The sequence below is a fragment of the Rhinopithecus roxellana genome, chromosome 14, assembly GCF_007565055.1.
Source record: "Rhinopithecus roxellana isolate Shanxi Qingling chromosome 14, ASM756505v1, whole genome shotgun sequence".
Lineage (NCBI taxonomy): Eukaryota > Metazoa > Chordata > Mammalia > Primates > Cercopithecidae > Rhinopithecus > Rhinopithecus roxellana.
The window spans coordinates 25,423,395-25,439,048 of NC_044562.1; the positions used below are offsets into that span (position 1 = coordinate 25,423,395).

The following is a 15,654-nucleotide window of genomic DNA, read 5'->3' on the forward strand; positions in this document are numbered from 1 at the left end:
TGAAGTGATTTTATTTTAGGTCAATCTTTTGTACACACTTTACAGTCCATAAAAAAATAAAAAAAAAGTGAGGGGGCCCTCATTTACTGTATGTTTCTCTTGCTGGAAAAAAAAAACAACAAGTTAATAGTTCAAGATTAAAATGCAAGGATTCCATTAACATTCCTATGGAAGATTTCAAAATGTTTGTTTTTACAGAAATGTAACATGCATTTCTTGAGTAGACAGGCTATTCCCAGAGAGTTACATGTCACGGTAGCTCTTCGTTTGGAAGCTGATTTGCCTAGGATACATGTGTGTTTTATAGAAAATAATGCACAAATACTCTTATTGTCAAAGATTTAAACCCTACAGAACCCCCACAGTGTGTTGGTATCTTCCCTCCACTTTCCCTGATTCATGCCTCGCTTCTTCACCCGCTTCCACCCTGCCCTGGGCCCCCTTGCTCTCTGGCCTCTTGCTGAGTTGGCTGGTGGGAGCCGGCAGGCGATAGGAAGGACAGAGGAGAAAGGAGTCAGGGTATTTACTTCCCAGGCCTCTGCTTACGGAGTCATGGGCCAGCTGCATTCCTCTACCAAAGGTTTCAGCTTCTGCCAGGGGATGTGCCCAAGAGCTGTTTCTCATTGGGTCACCTCCCCCTCTTCCTTCCTCCCAGCCCAAGGCTAACCATGGTGCCCACCGTTTCTTGTCCAGGGTGCTGTCCATCATGTTTCTCTGTATCCTGTCTATGCTTTACAAGTGGTCCTTCATCACATGCTGCCTAAATGGCCCAATTTGATGTCTTATCTGTTTACTCTCTGCCCTGACTGATCTGTACCTAATTTGGAACAGAATAAGAAAGTCCCCTGCTCACTCCTGTTCTCATTCCCTCACAAGTAAACACGGTAAATGGCTTAGCTCACCCTTCTCAACCTCCTTTCCATGCCTGTCATCGGGTTTCACTGAGGAACCTGGAACTGGACGCGACTCTGTTCTGGGCCATGCAGCAGAGCGTGAGAGTGTCGTAAGTTCCCTGTTTTCTTGCCTTGGCCAAAACCCAGCTTATCATGATAAGACAGGGAAGGATTGTCTTGATAGGGCTGTGAAGGAAGTACTACCATTTACGGTGGCCCCAGGTGCTGTTCGTTTCCATTTCCACAGACCGTCCATCATTTTCTGCCTGTTTCCTCACTCTGACCTTCAGGAGTGGCCTGGCTCGAACTGCTCTGTCCAAACTCACAGGGCCCAGGGTGCTACCTGTCGGATGCTTCCTGGGCCTCAGCATGCCTCACTATTCTGGGTCACTTTGCCAAAACATTGTCATTCGATTTATCTGCCTTCTTGACTGTTTTCCCCAAGATATCATCAAGGGCTCTGAGAATATTTGCTTGATCACAAAGGAGAGTGAAAACTAAGAAGAAGAAAACCTTTCTGATTTATGTTCCATAAAGTAGAAGCACTTCAAGGGTAGAAACTTTTCTATTAAAAAAAAAAAAGAAGAAGCCTTAAAATCATTTTTAGTAGAATTCTATTTCATGCTCATTGCAAAATCCTCAGTATACCTCAATATATAATATATGTGGCAGAAAGTAAAAGTTCCCCTAAAATCCTGTTTCCTTGGATAAAAATTCCTATTAAGTATCAAGTATATCATTTGAGAACCTTTCTAGGGATATGTAAAATATGTCTATGAAACTTTTTGCATACATAGGATTGTACTGTAATTTCTATTCTATAATAGGCTTTCATTAGACAGTGGACAACTTTTTGTGCCAATTCATAAGAATTTACTTGATTCCTTTATCAGCCACGTAATATTCCATAATATAAATGTATCATAATATCCTATGGAAGGCCATTTGCTTTTTTTCTATAATAGCACTGCAGTGAGTATTCTTGTACTTGCATTAGTCAATTTCTACAGGTAATTTCCTGGAATAGGAATGAATGACATAGGAATCTCCATGTCAGTTGTTACAAATGTTTTATGGTTATGAATTTAGACATTTGATACTTTATTTTGGAAAAAAGCCCACAGAGAATAACATTTATATTTCCATCTTCTTTTCTCCTGAGTTTCCAGCTCATACCTGTCTGTTCACATTACGTCTTAACTTGCTTGCCTACTGAATTCTAGTTGCATAGATGAAACTCATTTATGCCAGGCACCGTGGCACACACCTGTAATTCCAGCACTTTGGGAAGCTGAGGCAGGAGGATCACTTGAACCCGGGAGTTCAAGATGAGCCTCGGCAACAGAGTGAGACCTTGTCTCTACAAAAAAATGTTTAAAAATTAGCCAGGCGTGGTGGTGCTCACCTGTGGTCCCAGCTGCTCAGGAGTGTGAGGTGGGGGGATCACTTGAGCCCAGAATGTTGAGGTGGCAGTGAGCCCTGATCACATCACTGCTTTCCAGCCTGGGGAACAGAGCAAGACCCTGTCTCAATAAATAAATATACGTATTGCCCTTGCCCATTTAGTTCTCAACCCACAGTTCCTTAGCAGCAAATGGCACCAATACTCACCCAGTTGTTTACGCCACCCCTCCTTCCCCAGCTACACTCCCCGAACTCCCTTTGGACTCCAGCCTAGAATGTAGAGTGCTACACATGGCAGGGCATTTTGCTGTTGTTTTTCCAAAATGTCCATTTCAATTTCTACTAAAGTACAGTCTAAAAAGTTTCTTAAGTTCTCAGGAAATCCATATTTACTTGTAGTAGAAGGTAATTAGAGGGACTTTCATCTATGAAGGTTTTCTGATATTAAATATTTAAGATACCCTCCCTGATTTTACAGGCTGAGTTCCTAACATTTCAGTGAGCCTAGTTACGTCTTCCCTAGTAGCACTTAAAGTGGAAATTGGATTACTTCAGGGGCTTTCTGGAAAAACTGGGTCACCCAAAACACCACTTAGAGAAAGTTCTAAATCTCCTCCACATTTTTAATACTTGATTCTTCACTTATTATCTCCCACCATTCATCTAAGAGAAAATCCTTATTTTCTCTTTTTAATCTCTGCTCCTTTTCAGAGTTAATCAACATATTATACTTACGTTTTTATACACTGCAGAAATGATCCTTGTTAAAGAATACTCAGTCTGCCTTCCAGAGGTTAAAGAATAGAGAGCATCGGGTAGGGGATTTTAAAGGGAAAAACTCTGGGACGACGAGAGGCTCCATGCTCCGACACAAGGCTCCCAAGTCCCCTTCCTTACTTGATTCATTCTGCTTGGGAGTTATGCTTTTATCAGCTACGTAATATTCCACGTGGTTTACCTGGGTGGGCCAATTTTGTGTTTAGACTGTGAGCAGGGACCTCGCATTGCAAGAAGCGAGGTATTTTACACAGCTTCTTACATCAATAGATGGCAGTTTTTGCTGTGGCCCAGCTTATGCTGAGTTCTTTGTATGTGTTGTCTCATTGAATGTTCCCAGCTCTGTAAAGTAGGTGCCATTATTACAGCTTTTTACAGATAAAGAAACTAAGACTTGGAGTCAAGGAACTTGCCAAAGTCTCAGAGCTAGTGTGCTGCAGGTGCAGGATTTGAATACAGGTCTTATAACCCCAGATCTCATGGCTTTGGCACGTGCCCTCTATAAAAGGATGCAGTACTTGAGTGACCAGGTAGACAGAAAAGGTGTTATTTTATCTACCAGCTCCTCAAGGCATCAAATAAAGGTAAGCCTGGATATGTCTGATGCACCCTGGCTACCACTGGTCATCAGCTTCTGTGGTCAGAAGCAGAAGGAGTAGGGGGAACTCAGTCATCAAGCAGAGGTGACTGGATGCAGAATGGTTCATGGTTATTAGTGTTACTCGTCAGTTAATGATGGATCCAGCCAAGGATGGATTAACTGGTGAAGCTAGATGATATCTCTCCTCCCTCAAACACATTCCAGCTCATAAAAAATAATGAAAAGTTTTCATTATTCATTACTTCGATCCTTCTTAACAGAATAGTTAACATTTCTAGAAGCAGTTAACACCTCCAGGTCCTTATTTCATGCCCTGGAGCAATCACTTATTAACCACTTCCCAAATTTCACAGTTTCAGAAAATTAGCTCTGCCAGAATAGGGACTTAATGTTTTCTTCAAGGATTAAAGAGCTCATTAGGAAGTGATTTTTTTCTCACTTTCCCATTGATTTTTCTGTTTCTGCTGAGACCATTTTGTTATGCAGGCTGAGAGTAAAGACGAAGAATCCTCTCTTTCATTCTTAGGTTGCTGCAAGACAGAAGCCAGGCTCGGGTGAGAGTTCGAAGCACATGGGAGCTGAGGCGGGCCGCACCTGGGTTACTGAACAGCCCTGCAGGAAATGCAGTGTGCTAGGACCAGGAGAGCCCCAGTTCCTCTGCCAGTTGTCTATGTTGTTTCTTCCTTAGGGAAAAACTGTAGTGTCATCCTGTAGTGCCATATATGCTAATAACCTCACTATTTTTATCATATTTCAGTGTTCATCAAGTTCACTCTCTTTCCCTCCCTTGGTGTCTTTCTCTTCATCTCTCCCTCTGTCCATCCCTCCCAACCCTGTTCTGTGGAGAACTGGCATATTGAAGTTCCCTGTCTTAAAATGCAGTGATTGGCACATGTCGTCTCCAAAGAAAGGATCAGTGAAAATCATGCAGGAAACTTGCTTTCTCTCTTCTTGTTTGCTGAACTCCCTAGGATGTGGAATCTGTTTTGTCTGTAGAGCATCTTGTAGGTAGACTGCTCTCCAAATAACATTTGAGAAATGCTGGCTTACATTATTCTTGGGTTTTCATTATTAAGTAGAAGTACCATAAAATATCTAAAACCCCAATGGTGATTCCTGGAATGGGTGAAGAGTGAATAGAGCGGGGTGGTGAAGTAGGAGGAAGACAATCCTTGGTCTCTAAACCTCCACATGAGCATCAGCTCTTTATGGTACTGAAGGGACTTTTTGATATATGTCATTGTATTTAAAAGACTGAAAATACATCTGTGTCATCGTAGTATGGATGAAAGTACAGTGACGTTTAATAGAACTCGATGTGCTTTCGTAAGGAGCTTCATTTTAGTTATTTATTTATTTAGCTAGAAGTTCATGAAGACCAAGGCAGCCAGTTTTTCTGTTATACCCTAAGAGTTAGACTCTCCTGGCTCCTCACTTCTTAGCCATGCATCCTTTGGAGGTTACTTCACTTCTCTAAAGGTGGCTTCCTCAATTGCAAAATAGCGCTTCTTATGCCTACCCCACAAGGTGCTGTAGATCCTCAGCCTGTTGCAGGGTTGAGATGGGCCTGGCACAGAGTGGGCCCTGTGGATGCTGTGTATCCCTCTCTCTCTTCACATGCACATGTAGGCTTATCCAAAATGAGGACTATAGAAAATAAAATTGCACCATGTTGGGATTCCTGCTCAATGAGTAAATTTTAGCTGGTCTTGTCCCCAAAACAGCAAAATGGGTAATTACGTGAGATAATGGATATGTTAATTTGCTTTACCATAGTAACTATTTTACTATCTATACGTATCCCATAACGTCATATTGTGTACCTTAATATACACAATACAGTTTATTTAAAAAAAAACAAAAAACTAAAAACAAAAAGGAATGATTCTAAGGCAGCTTGAATGTATTCTTTTATTCATGTAAGGGTCAACTTCTTGCAAAGCACTGAATTTTAAGCACTTTATGATTTAGTTAAATTCTCCTCAACAGAATTAAAGTGATTTCAGTGATACCCAAAGGCATTCTGTCTAGACCGAAGAAAGGAGAATTCTTCACCGGGAAAGGAAGAAATAATTGTCCTTATCTTTATCCTTCTAAGGAAGCTATTTGTGGAAAAGGAAAGTTCTCCAACTGAGTTGCTCTCTGAAGCTATCCCGGTGACCAGCAAGCACTCATGCCGCTTCTAGAAGTCAACAAGGATACATTGAACCTGCTTCTGATTTCTTTAGGGTCGACAAGTGCCCCCAATGATTTATGGTACAACTTCATTGAACTGCCCTACCACGGGGAAAGCATCAGCATGCTGATTGCACTGCCGACCGAGAGCTCCACTCCGCTGTCTGCCATCATCCCACACATCAGCACCAAGACCATAGACAGCTGGATGAGCATCATGGTGCCCAAGAGGGTGCAGGTGATCCTGCCCAAGTAAGTGGCCCCTTCCCCTCAAAGAAAACAGTGGCATTGTTCAATCAGCAGCTGTTATGTCGGACACCAGACAACATGAGGTGAAAATATGGCACATCATGAAGCCTTTTCTGTTCTGCAGAAATTTCATGGTGAGATTACGAGGCCGTGCTTTTCTGAATGCCTTTATTCAATGCCTGTGCTTCCTGTATGGTAAGATGTGGATCATAAGAAAGGAGAGAGGGCAATCTTGGTCTCTGAACCTCCACATGAGCATAAGCTCTTCAGGGTACTGCAGGGGCTTTTTGACATATCTCATTGTATTTAAAAGACTGAAAATATGTGTGTCATCATAGTATGGATGAAAGTTCAGTGAAGTTTAATAGAACTCCATGTGCTTTCATAAGGAGCTTCATTTTAGTTATTTATTTAGCTAGAAGTTCATGAAGACCACGGCAGCCAGTTTTTCTATTATACCCTAAGAGTAAGACAGAGATGGAATTTGAGCTGTTATGACTTGAAGCCATAGGAAAAGTAACCCCAAATCCTGTATGAATCTTCATGTTCTAATAGGTCAGAGAATGTTTTGTCCACATCTGTGAAGAAGCAGTGAACGTTGTTCCGTTTCTATGAACTTTTCAACATTGCTGCCTTCCCACCATCCAGAGCTTTTAACAACCCAGGTCTTGGTGGTAGTGGAGAGTTCTAATAGCTTTCGATTCTTTGGTCACCGAGTTAAGTAATCAGAGTAACACATTCACAATAAGTGTTACTAATCCTCTCAAGATTTTTATTTTTATTTTTTTGGCAAAATAAGCCTTCAGATAGGCAATGCTTGATATAAATAAATAAATAAGATGGTGGCATCATAGGTCTCAATGGGTGAAGAACAGGTTCTTAACCATTATAGCCCATCTGTGGTGAGAATCTGCCCACCTCTCCTTGGTCCTCTTCCACAGGATGAGATCAAATCTGATAAAGCATCCTCTGATGATAGTAACTGACATTTACACATCTATATCCATATATCCCCAAGGCCAGGTAGTTCACAAATATTCAGGAAACCTATGTTATACCCAAATATAATACCATGTCACCTATGCCTAATCTTTGCTCCTGTTTTAATAGTAAAATACTTTCAGAATCTCAAAAGGGGCTGGGCACGGTGGCTCACGCCTGTAATCCCAACACTTTGGGAGGCTGAGGCAGGCGAATCACGAGGTCAGGAGTTCGAGACTAGCCTGGCCAACGTGGAAAAACCCTGTCTCTACTAAAAATACAAAAAATTAGCTAGGCATGGTGGTGGGTGCCTGTAATCCAAGCTACTTGGGAGGCTAAGGCAGGAGAATTGCTTGAACCCAGGAGGCAGAGGTTGTAGTGGGCCAAGATCGCACCATTGCCCTCCAGCCTGGGCGACAGAGCAAGACTCTGTCTCAAAAAAAAGAATCCCAAAATGAACTACCAGGAATGTTTCTCCTCTCTTTTGACCATCTCCAATCCCAATAAGGATGACAGGTCTTAGAGCAGCCAAGATGAATATGGAGAAACTTTAGCTGGAAATGGGGAAGAATGATAGATCTTCCAGAGTACTAGGAACTTGTTAACACTCAGCCTCCACGTCAGTATAAAAGAAGTATGTTTATGTCTGTAGATCTTCCTAAGTATTGGAACAGGGGGCCCATTACACCTGAGGGTGGGAGTGCCCATTCTTGCCGTTAGCATGTACAACTCATTTTGCCAACTAAGTGTTTGAGAGATGAGGTGTCCTTTACTTATCTGGTATTTAAATTTGGAATTCAAATTTAAGATGCAATTCAGATCGGTATTCAGATATTACTTCAAAAGAATCAGTTTGTAAACATGCACCGACTCTATCATGTTGCAGCATTTATAGCCTCGTGACTTTTTTCTCCATTTCTGCTTTCATGCTAGGTTCACAGCTGTAGCACAAACAGATTTGAAGGAGCCGCTGAAAGTCCTTGGCATTACCGACATGTTTGATTCATCAAAGGCAAATTTTGCAAAAATAACAAGTATGTTCAATTTGAAATGTATTTGTATACTTGAAGAAAGTGTTACAAACTGAGACTGATTTGTTCAGAGAAAAAAGGATCAGAATTAGGAATGTGTTGCCCTAAAACTGTACAAGGTTTCATTTGATATATTGCCAAATGATGCTATTGACCTTCGTTTATTTATTGACCTTCGTTTATTTATTTTTTTCTTTTATCTTTTTATTTCAATAGTTTTTGGGGTACAAGTGGTTTTTGGTTACATGGATCAATTATATAGTGATGAAGTCTGAGATTTTAGTGCACCCCTCCCCCAAGTAGTGCACATTGTACCCAATATTTATTAGTAGATTTTTAGCTCCTCACCAACCCACCCTCCTCCTTCTGAGTCTCTATAGTCCATTATACCACTCTCTATGCCTTTGCATACCCATAGCTTGTCTCCCATTTATAAGCGACAACATACGGTATTTGGTTTTCCATTCTTGAGTTACTTCATTTAGAATAATGGCCTCCAGCTCCATTCAAGTTGCTGCAAAAGACATTATTTCATTCTTTTTATGACTGAGTAGTATTCCATGGTATATACATACCTCATTTTCTTTATAGGGTCATTGCTCTCGACCTTCATTTAAGTCATCGTCCTTACATTTTGCACGTACGTTTCATGGGAAGCCCCAGTGACTACATAAAGGAGTATTTCATGTATTGCTTTTATTAATATTGGCTCTGACTTAGATATTGTCGCTCTGTTTCCAGATGCCAACTTTTTCCTTTTGCTTGAAAAAAATCAAGACTGCAGGCATACACTATACCCAGATATATATTTTGGCATTTCATGCTCATTAATCTGAAACAATATAAATTCAAATGAATCTGATGAAAACTTTTCTTTGCCAAAGCAATTAAGGCATACTTTTCATTTGCCAGCAGTGTATGTACCTTTCTCTAGAGTTATGTTTGAACGGTCAGTCCTTTGTTCTTTAAATTTAGAACATAGCAATCTTTCCAAGGAAAAGTCATGGCTTGAACATGATTTGCACTCCAGTTTGCAAATAACCTTGAATGGTAAGAAATTAGCTCATGACCAGCTTCAGTTGCGTACTAGTAAACACCTAGCACCTGTTCTGGGGACAAACATGACTGCCCTGGTGAACCTGCAGCTCCATGGATATTCTCATAGCCGTTAATCCCTCATGACTCAAACTCAGGCCTCCAGCCCAGCAGCATTAGCATCACCCGGGAGCTGGTTTGAAATGCACAGTCTTGGGTGTAACCCAGACCCACTGAACCAGAATCCATTTTAACACAGTCCCTCAGCCCACCAAAGACTGAGAAGCACCATTTTCATCTGCACGTTCCCCTTCGAGGTTATTCATAGCAGCTGAAATGCTAAATAGGGGGTATTCACAGGAAGAACCAGGTGCCCCAGATTCTCCTGGAGAGTCCTCTTTAACACTGCATGTAACTTGGGCCCTATAAATGTGCATCTCAGTCACAATTTGGTCATATTAGAGCTGGGCATTGGTGCAGATAGTTCAGAAGCAGATGACACAAAAAGCACATTTTCCCTTTGCATCCAGACCTGTGTCCCATCCAGACTAATGTCAACTTCAGTTTGCATTCTCTGTGAAAGCTATACCCAGTGGGTGCTGCTGGAATGGTCAGAATTTGCTGAGAAGTAAAGTGAGTTCACCAGAAGGTCCCTGAGACACAACTGCATTTATGCCTCGGCCCTTCCAGGAGAATCTAAACTCTTCTCTTGTTCGACACTCTTCTCTCACTCGCATGCCCATGAGATGAGTGGCTGTTGTGAAGAGCCCGGACTGACTCTGCCACTAACTAGCCCTGTGATTGCAGGGAAGATTACTTAACATTCTAGGGCTCAGTTTCCCCATCTGTCAGTGCTGTCTGAAATCCCTTTTGCATCTGCATTCTGTAACTGAAAAATAATCTTGTTGCCTTGCTGCTTCCAGAAAACTGGGCTTCCTTTTCATAGCTCTGCTCTTTTCATTTTTTAAATACAATTCTAGTGATCAGAATTGAACTGATAGAGGCATTAAATCATTTAAGAGCCTGGTCCCCTCTCCAGAAGTGAGTATCACAGTTCACTTAGCAGGGACTGAAATTCACAAGTAACAGCTGTCTGCAGCCTTCAACACCAGGACTGTCAGAGGTCATGTCTTCTGACACTTTAAAAATTGGAATTTGCCATGGCTTTGAGCTTTGAGGTTACTTCCCCAACCAACCAATGGCCTGCCGATCAACAAATGCTGATACTGTTTTATTTTCTGGATACAGGGTCAGAAAACCTCCATGTTTCTCATATCTTGCAAAAAGCAAAAATTGAAGTCAGTGAAGATGGAACCAAAGCTTCAGCAGCAACAAGTAAGTACTGGGTCACGTGGCAGGACTTCCTCTAGCAGGGGAGCAGACACACTCCTGTATACTCATTGGTCGAGCAAGTATGTAATAGACCCTCTTTCCAGCCAGGCACTGTGTGTGGGTTGACCCTCGGGAGACAGCAGTGAGTACAGACAGATTGAAGACCTGTAACCACAAAGCTCAGAATCTGTTTCATTAAAGAAAAGCATTTCAGTGAGAGAAATTCCTCTGGGACAGGAGTCAGCAAACTTCTATAAAGAGCCAGGAAGTATGTATTTCAGATTTGTGTGTCATACCGTCTCCATCACAGCTTCTTAGCTCTGCCATTGTAGCATGAAAACAGCCAACAACAATACAAGTAAACAGATGTGGCTGTGTTCCAATAAAACTTTATTTATAAAAACAGGATTTGGCCTGGTAGACTTGCCTTGAGGACAGTGGTTTGCTGACCCCTGCTCTCGGAGGATAAAACATGGTCTGGCTTCTTACTGGCAAAAAAAGACCAATCTTCAGATTTAAACATAAAATAAACAACAAATACTTAAAGGAAAATAGGCAATCAGGTCTATCCAGGATAAACTGAAGAATTCGCCACCATCTGTTGAATTGCGGCAGGATTGCTTTACAGCCTTCCTTGATAATTAGAACATCCACATCTGCTTCCTCCTCAGTGGTTTACATAATGAAGGAGAAAACAGAACAATCTTAAGTCAGTTTTTTCACCCCTCGTTATCTGTAGGAAATTAGATGAATAGATTTGGCCAACTCTGTGAGCCCATAAAGTGAAAATCTTAGTTATGCTTGCAGCTGGGTCAAAGATCTCTGGTTATTGAAACATACCAGTTATACTCAACAATGGATGTGTTATTACCTTTCTCGAATAAACATTTTAAAAATTCCTTTGAAGTAGCATTTAAAACAAAGACCCTGGAATAAAAGGGTTGGAAATTTTAAGATGCTTTTTGTCTTTTCTAGGTAATTTTAAGTAGTAACATCTAAAAGTCATTGACCAATTTTGCCGAGTGTAACTATCAGGACCAGCTACATAGTTTGTGGGGTGTCCTGTGCAAAATGAAAATATGGAGCCCCTTGTTCAAAATGTATTAAGAGTTTCAAGATAGCAACAGCAGAGTATTAAACCCAGTGCAAGGCCCCATGTAACTGCCCAGGTCCTCCTGTCTTAGTCTGCCTGGGCTGCCATGACAAAATACCATTGACTGGGTGGTTTAAACAACAGAACTCGCACTTCTGGAGACTGGGAGTTCAAGATCAAGGTGTTGGTGTTGGCAGGTTGGTTTCTCCTGAGATCTCTGGATCTCCAGAGGTTGCCCCCTCCCTGTGTCCTCACATGGTCTTTTCTCCATGTGACACATCCCTGGTGTCTCTCCCGCTTCAAATAAGGACAATAGTCCTATTAGAATAGAACCCTACTTAACCTTCATTGTCTCCTCAAAGGCATTATCTCCAAATACAAATACAGTCACATTAGGGGTTTGGGGCTTCAGCATATGAATTTGTAGGGAGACACAGTTCAGTCCATAACACCTGCTATTTAATACTTGTTTTTAATAACCCTAGGTAAAAGGCCTTGCTCCAGCATAACTGCAGGTGTTTCCTTTATAACTTCAAGCCCAAGTGTTCAACACTTTATGGGGTTTGAGCAAGAGGACTGGGCCATTGCAACAGGCATGTGGTAGTAATGCCACACGCCTACCCTTCCTTGAGGCCCTGGCTCAGGCTTATTAAGTGGAAGCAAGCCTGGCAGACAAGGAATGGCCAAGACCCATGAGCCTAAAGAAGTTTGCTTTCCTAGTCAGATGCCTATACCTAGGGAGTTGAACAGCAGAGGTAGTTGGTCCTGGATGAGTGGTCTACATTCCAGTGCAAAGGAAACCTAAATAGTGTGCCAAAGGAGAAGGCACAGACACAAAAGCTAAGAATTGGGCTGGGCCTTTATATACAGAAAAGATTTAGAGAAGCTAAACAGGACCAGGGGCCGGGCGCGGTGGCTCATGCCTGTAATCGCAGCACTTTGGGAGGCTGAGGCGGGTGGATTACTTGAGGTGAGGAGTTCGAAACCAGCGTAACCAACATAGTGAAACCCCGTCTCTACTAAAAATACAAAAATTAGCCAGGCGTGGTGGCGCATGCCTGTAGTCCCAGCTACTCAGGAGGCTGAGGCAGGAGAATCGCTTGAACCCGGGAGGTGGAGGTTGCAGTGCGCCGAGATCGTACCACTGCACTCCAGCCTGGGTGACAGAGTGAGACTCCATCTCAAAAAAAAAAAAAAAAAAAAAAAAGGACCAGGGACTTTATCAGCAAAGCAGATGGTGTGAATAAAAAAATAGCTAATGATAACAATGAATATGCATTAGGTGTGTTTAGTGGCAAACACTGTTCCAAGAGCTATAATATATCTTATGTCATTTAATTCTCATCAAAACTCTATGAGGAGTAAGTACGTTTATCAGAGATGGTGCTTATGTAGAAGAGATGAGACAGTAATGTAAAGGGCCTGGCCCAAGGTAGGCTTAGTAAATGGTGACCATTGAGCCTGTTGTAACATGGTCAGCCTATGGGACAAACATTAAGTGTGTCTTCAGACACCAGCCTCTGAGGGTCCTTGAAGCTAGCTAACTTGCTGGCCTTATGCTTACATGGCCTCATGTAATGTGCACAACATATTTTCCTTTTCTTCCCATAGCTGCAATTCTAATTGCAAGATCATCGCCTCCCTGGTTTATAGTAGACAGACCTTTTCTGTTTTTCATCCGACATAATCCTACAGGTAAGTGACTCTCCTCTTCCATCATTCCCTCTTTGTTAGAATTTCAAAAGGTATCTTGCACTCTTCATTATATCCAACAGTGGTGCCCATAATCCATTTCCCTAATGTCAGTAGTTGCAAACACTTTGAATATAACCACCCACGTTAAAGAGATAGGAAAACAAAGGCTGTGTTTACAGGTGTGATGGAATCTTTTACACACTGACAAGATTCTAGGTTTTGCAGATTGTTGTTTTTAACAGAGAGGCTTAGCATCCCTTAGGAACACTTTTGACATCTATTGACTTTTCCATATTTATATAAATGTGGTCGTTCAATTTTGCTAGAAGCTGTGTAACTTCAGCTTTTGTGTATTAGCCTGTTCTCACGCTGTTATGAAGAAATACCCCAGAGTGGGTAATTTATAAGGAAAAGAGGTTTAATTGACTCACAGTTCCACATGGCTAGGGAAGCCTCAGGAAACTTACAATTATGGTGAAAGGCACCGCTTCACAGGGCGGCAGGAGAGAAAATGAGAGCCGAGCAAAGTGGGAAACCCCTTATGAAACCATCAGATCTCATGAGAACTCACTCACTATCACGAGAACAGTATGGGGGAAACCGCTCCTATGATTCAGTTATCTCCACCTGGTCCTGCCCCTGATAAATGGGGATTATTACAATTCAAGGCAAGATTTGGGTGGGGACACATAGCCAAACCATATCACTTTGTAAGCCCACTCTATTGAAATACCTTGGGACCTGTTAATACAGTTGATTTTTGCTCTGGGAGTCATGCATGGTTCAAACTAGGCTCTGGCCTTAAGCCTGATTTTTAAAATGAAGACAACAGTAGTGCTGACTGCTTATTACAATTATGAAGTATAAGTTTATCTTTGTAGAGAGGTTGGCTTCTTGTTGGTACGAGAGTAGGCACTAATATATATATTTTAGCTTTTACTATTTCATGTAATCAGTAATACAAGATAGTTCCTTATCTTCTTATCTCACTGCATCTGTGATGTTCTAATTGGCATGCTCCAGAACTGAGCCAGCCAATGAGTGAGCTTCTGGCCGCATGTGGCTACTTAACATTAACTTTAAAAATTCAATTTCTGGCCAGGTGCGGTGGCTCATGCCTGTAATCCCAGCACTTTGGGAGGCCAAGGCGGGTAGATCACCTGAGGTCAGGAGTTCGAGACCAGCCTGGCCAACATGGCAAAACCCCATCTCTGTTAAAAATACAAAATATTGGCTGGCCATGGTGGTGGGTGCCTGTAATCCCAGCTTGTTGGGAGGCTGAGGCAGGAGAATTGTTTGAACCTGGGAGGCGGAAATTGCAGTGAGCCAAGATTGCGCTATTGCACTCCAGCCTGGGTGAGAGAGCAAGACTCTGTCTCAGGAAATAAAAAATAAAATTAAAATTAAATTTCTTAGTCACACTAGCCACATTTTAAGCACTCTCTGGCCACATGTGACTAGTGGCTACCATGCTGGACAACAAAGATATAGACCATCTCTACCACTGCAGAAAGTTCTGCTGGGCAACACTATTGAGCGAGAGGTCAAACATGATTGTTTCCCTTCCCTTGTTTCTTATTTTAAGGATTATTAATTTACAGAGTCATGGATTGTTTTCTTTTAATTCTGTAGGTGCTGTGTTATTCATGGGGCAGATAAACAAACCCTGAAGAGTACACAAAAGAAACCATGCAAAGCAACGACTACTTTGCTACAAAGAAAGACTCCTTTCCTGCATCTTTCATAGTTCTGTTAAATATTTTTGTACATCGCTTCTTTTTCAAAACTAGTTCTTAGGAACAGACTCAATGATGCAAGCGTTTCTGTTCTGGGAGGTATTAGAGGGAAAAAAACAAGCAGGATGGCTGGAACACCGTACTGAGGAATGACTAGAAAGGCTTCGAAATGTCTAAAAGATTCTTTAAACTACTGAACTGTTACCTAGGTTAACAACCCTCTTGAGTATTTGCTGTTTGTCCAGTTCAGGAATTTTTGTTTTGTTTTGTCTATATGTGCAGCTTTTCAGAAGAAATTTAATCAGTGTGACAGAAAAAAAAAATGTTTTATGGTAGCTTTTACTTTTTACGAAAAAAATATTATTTGCCTTTTAAATTCTTTTCCCCCATCCCCCCCAAAGTCTTGATAGCAAGCATTATTTTGGGGGTAGAAACGGTGAAATCTCTAGCCTCTTTGTGTTTTTGTTGTTGTTGTTGTTGTTGTTTTATATAATGCATGTATTCACTAAAATAAAGTTTAAAAAACTCATGTCTTGCTAGACAAGGTTGCTGTTGTGCAGTGTGCCTGTCACTACTGGTCTGTACTCCTTGGATTTGCATTTTTGTATTTTGTACAAAGTAAAAATAAACTGTTATGAGTAGTAAAAATAAA

General features: G+C 41.5%; 1 protein-coding gene across 5 annotated transcripts in view; it reads left to right on the forward strand.

The window, feature by feature from the left end:
* The window catches only part of SERPINE2 (serpin family E member 2), a 65,719-nt gene extending 50,065 nt beyond the window's left edge, over positions 1 to 15,654 (forward strand). For 3 of the 5 annotated variants that reach the window (XM_030916206.1, XM_030916203.1, XM_010356037.2), the window contains 5 exons: positions 5,904 to 6,102; positions 8,014 to 8,114; positions 10,395 to 10,481; positions 13,183 to 13,266; positions 14,899 to 15,654. In XM_030916206.1, coding sequence (XP_030772066.1) covers positions 5,904 to 6,102; positions 8,014 to 8,114; positions 10,395 to 10,481; positions 13,183 to 13,266; positions 14,899 to 14,936 — 509 coding nt within the window. In that variant the 3' untranslated portion in view covers positions 14,937 to 15,654. The remainder of the gene's footprint in view (positions 1 to 5,903; positions 6,103 to 8,013; positions 8,115 to 10,394; positions 10,482 to 13,182; positions 13,267 to 14,898) is intronic. The other 2 variants (XM_030916204.1, XM_030916205.1) reach the window with 1 other exon arrangement.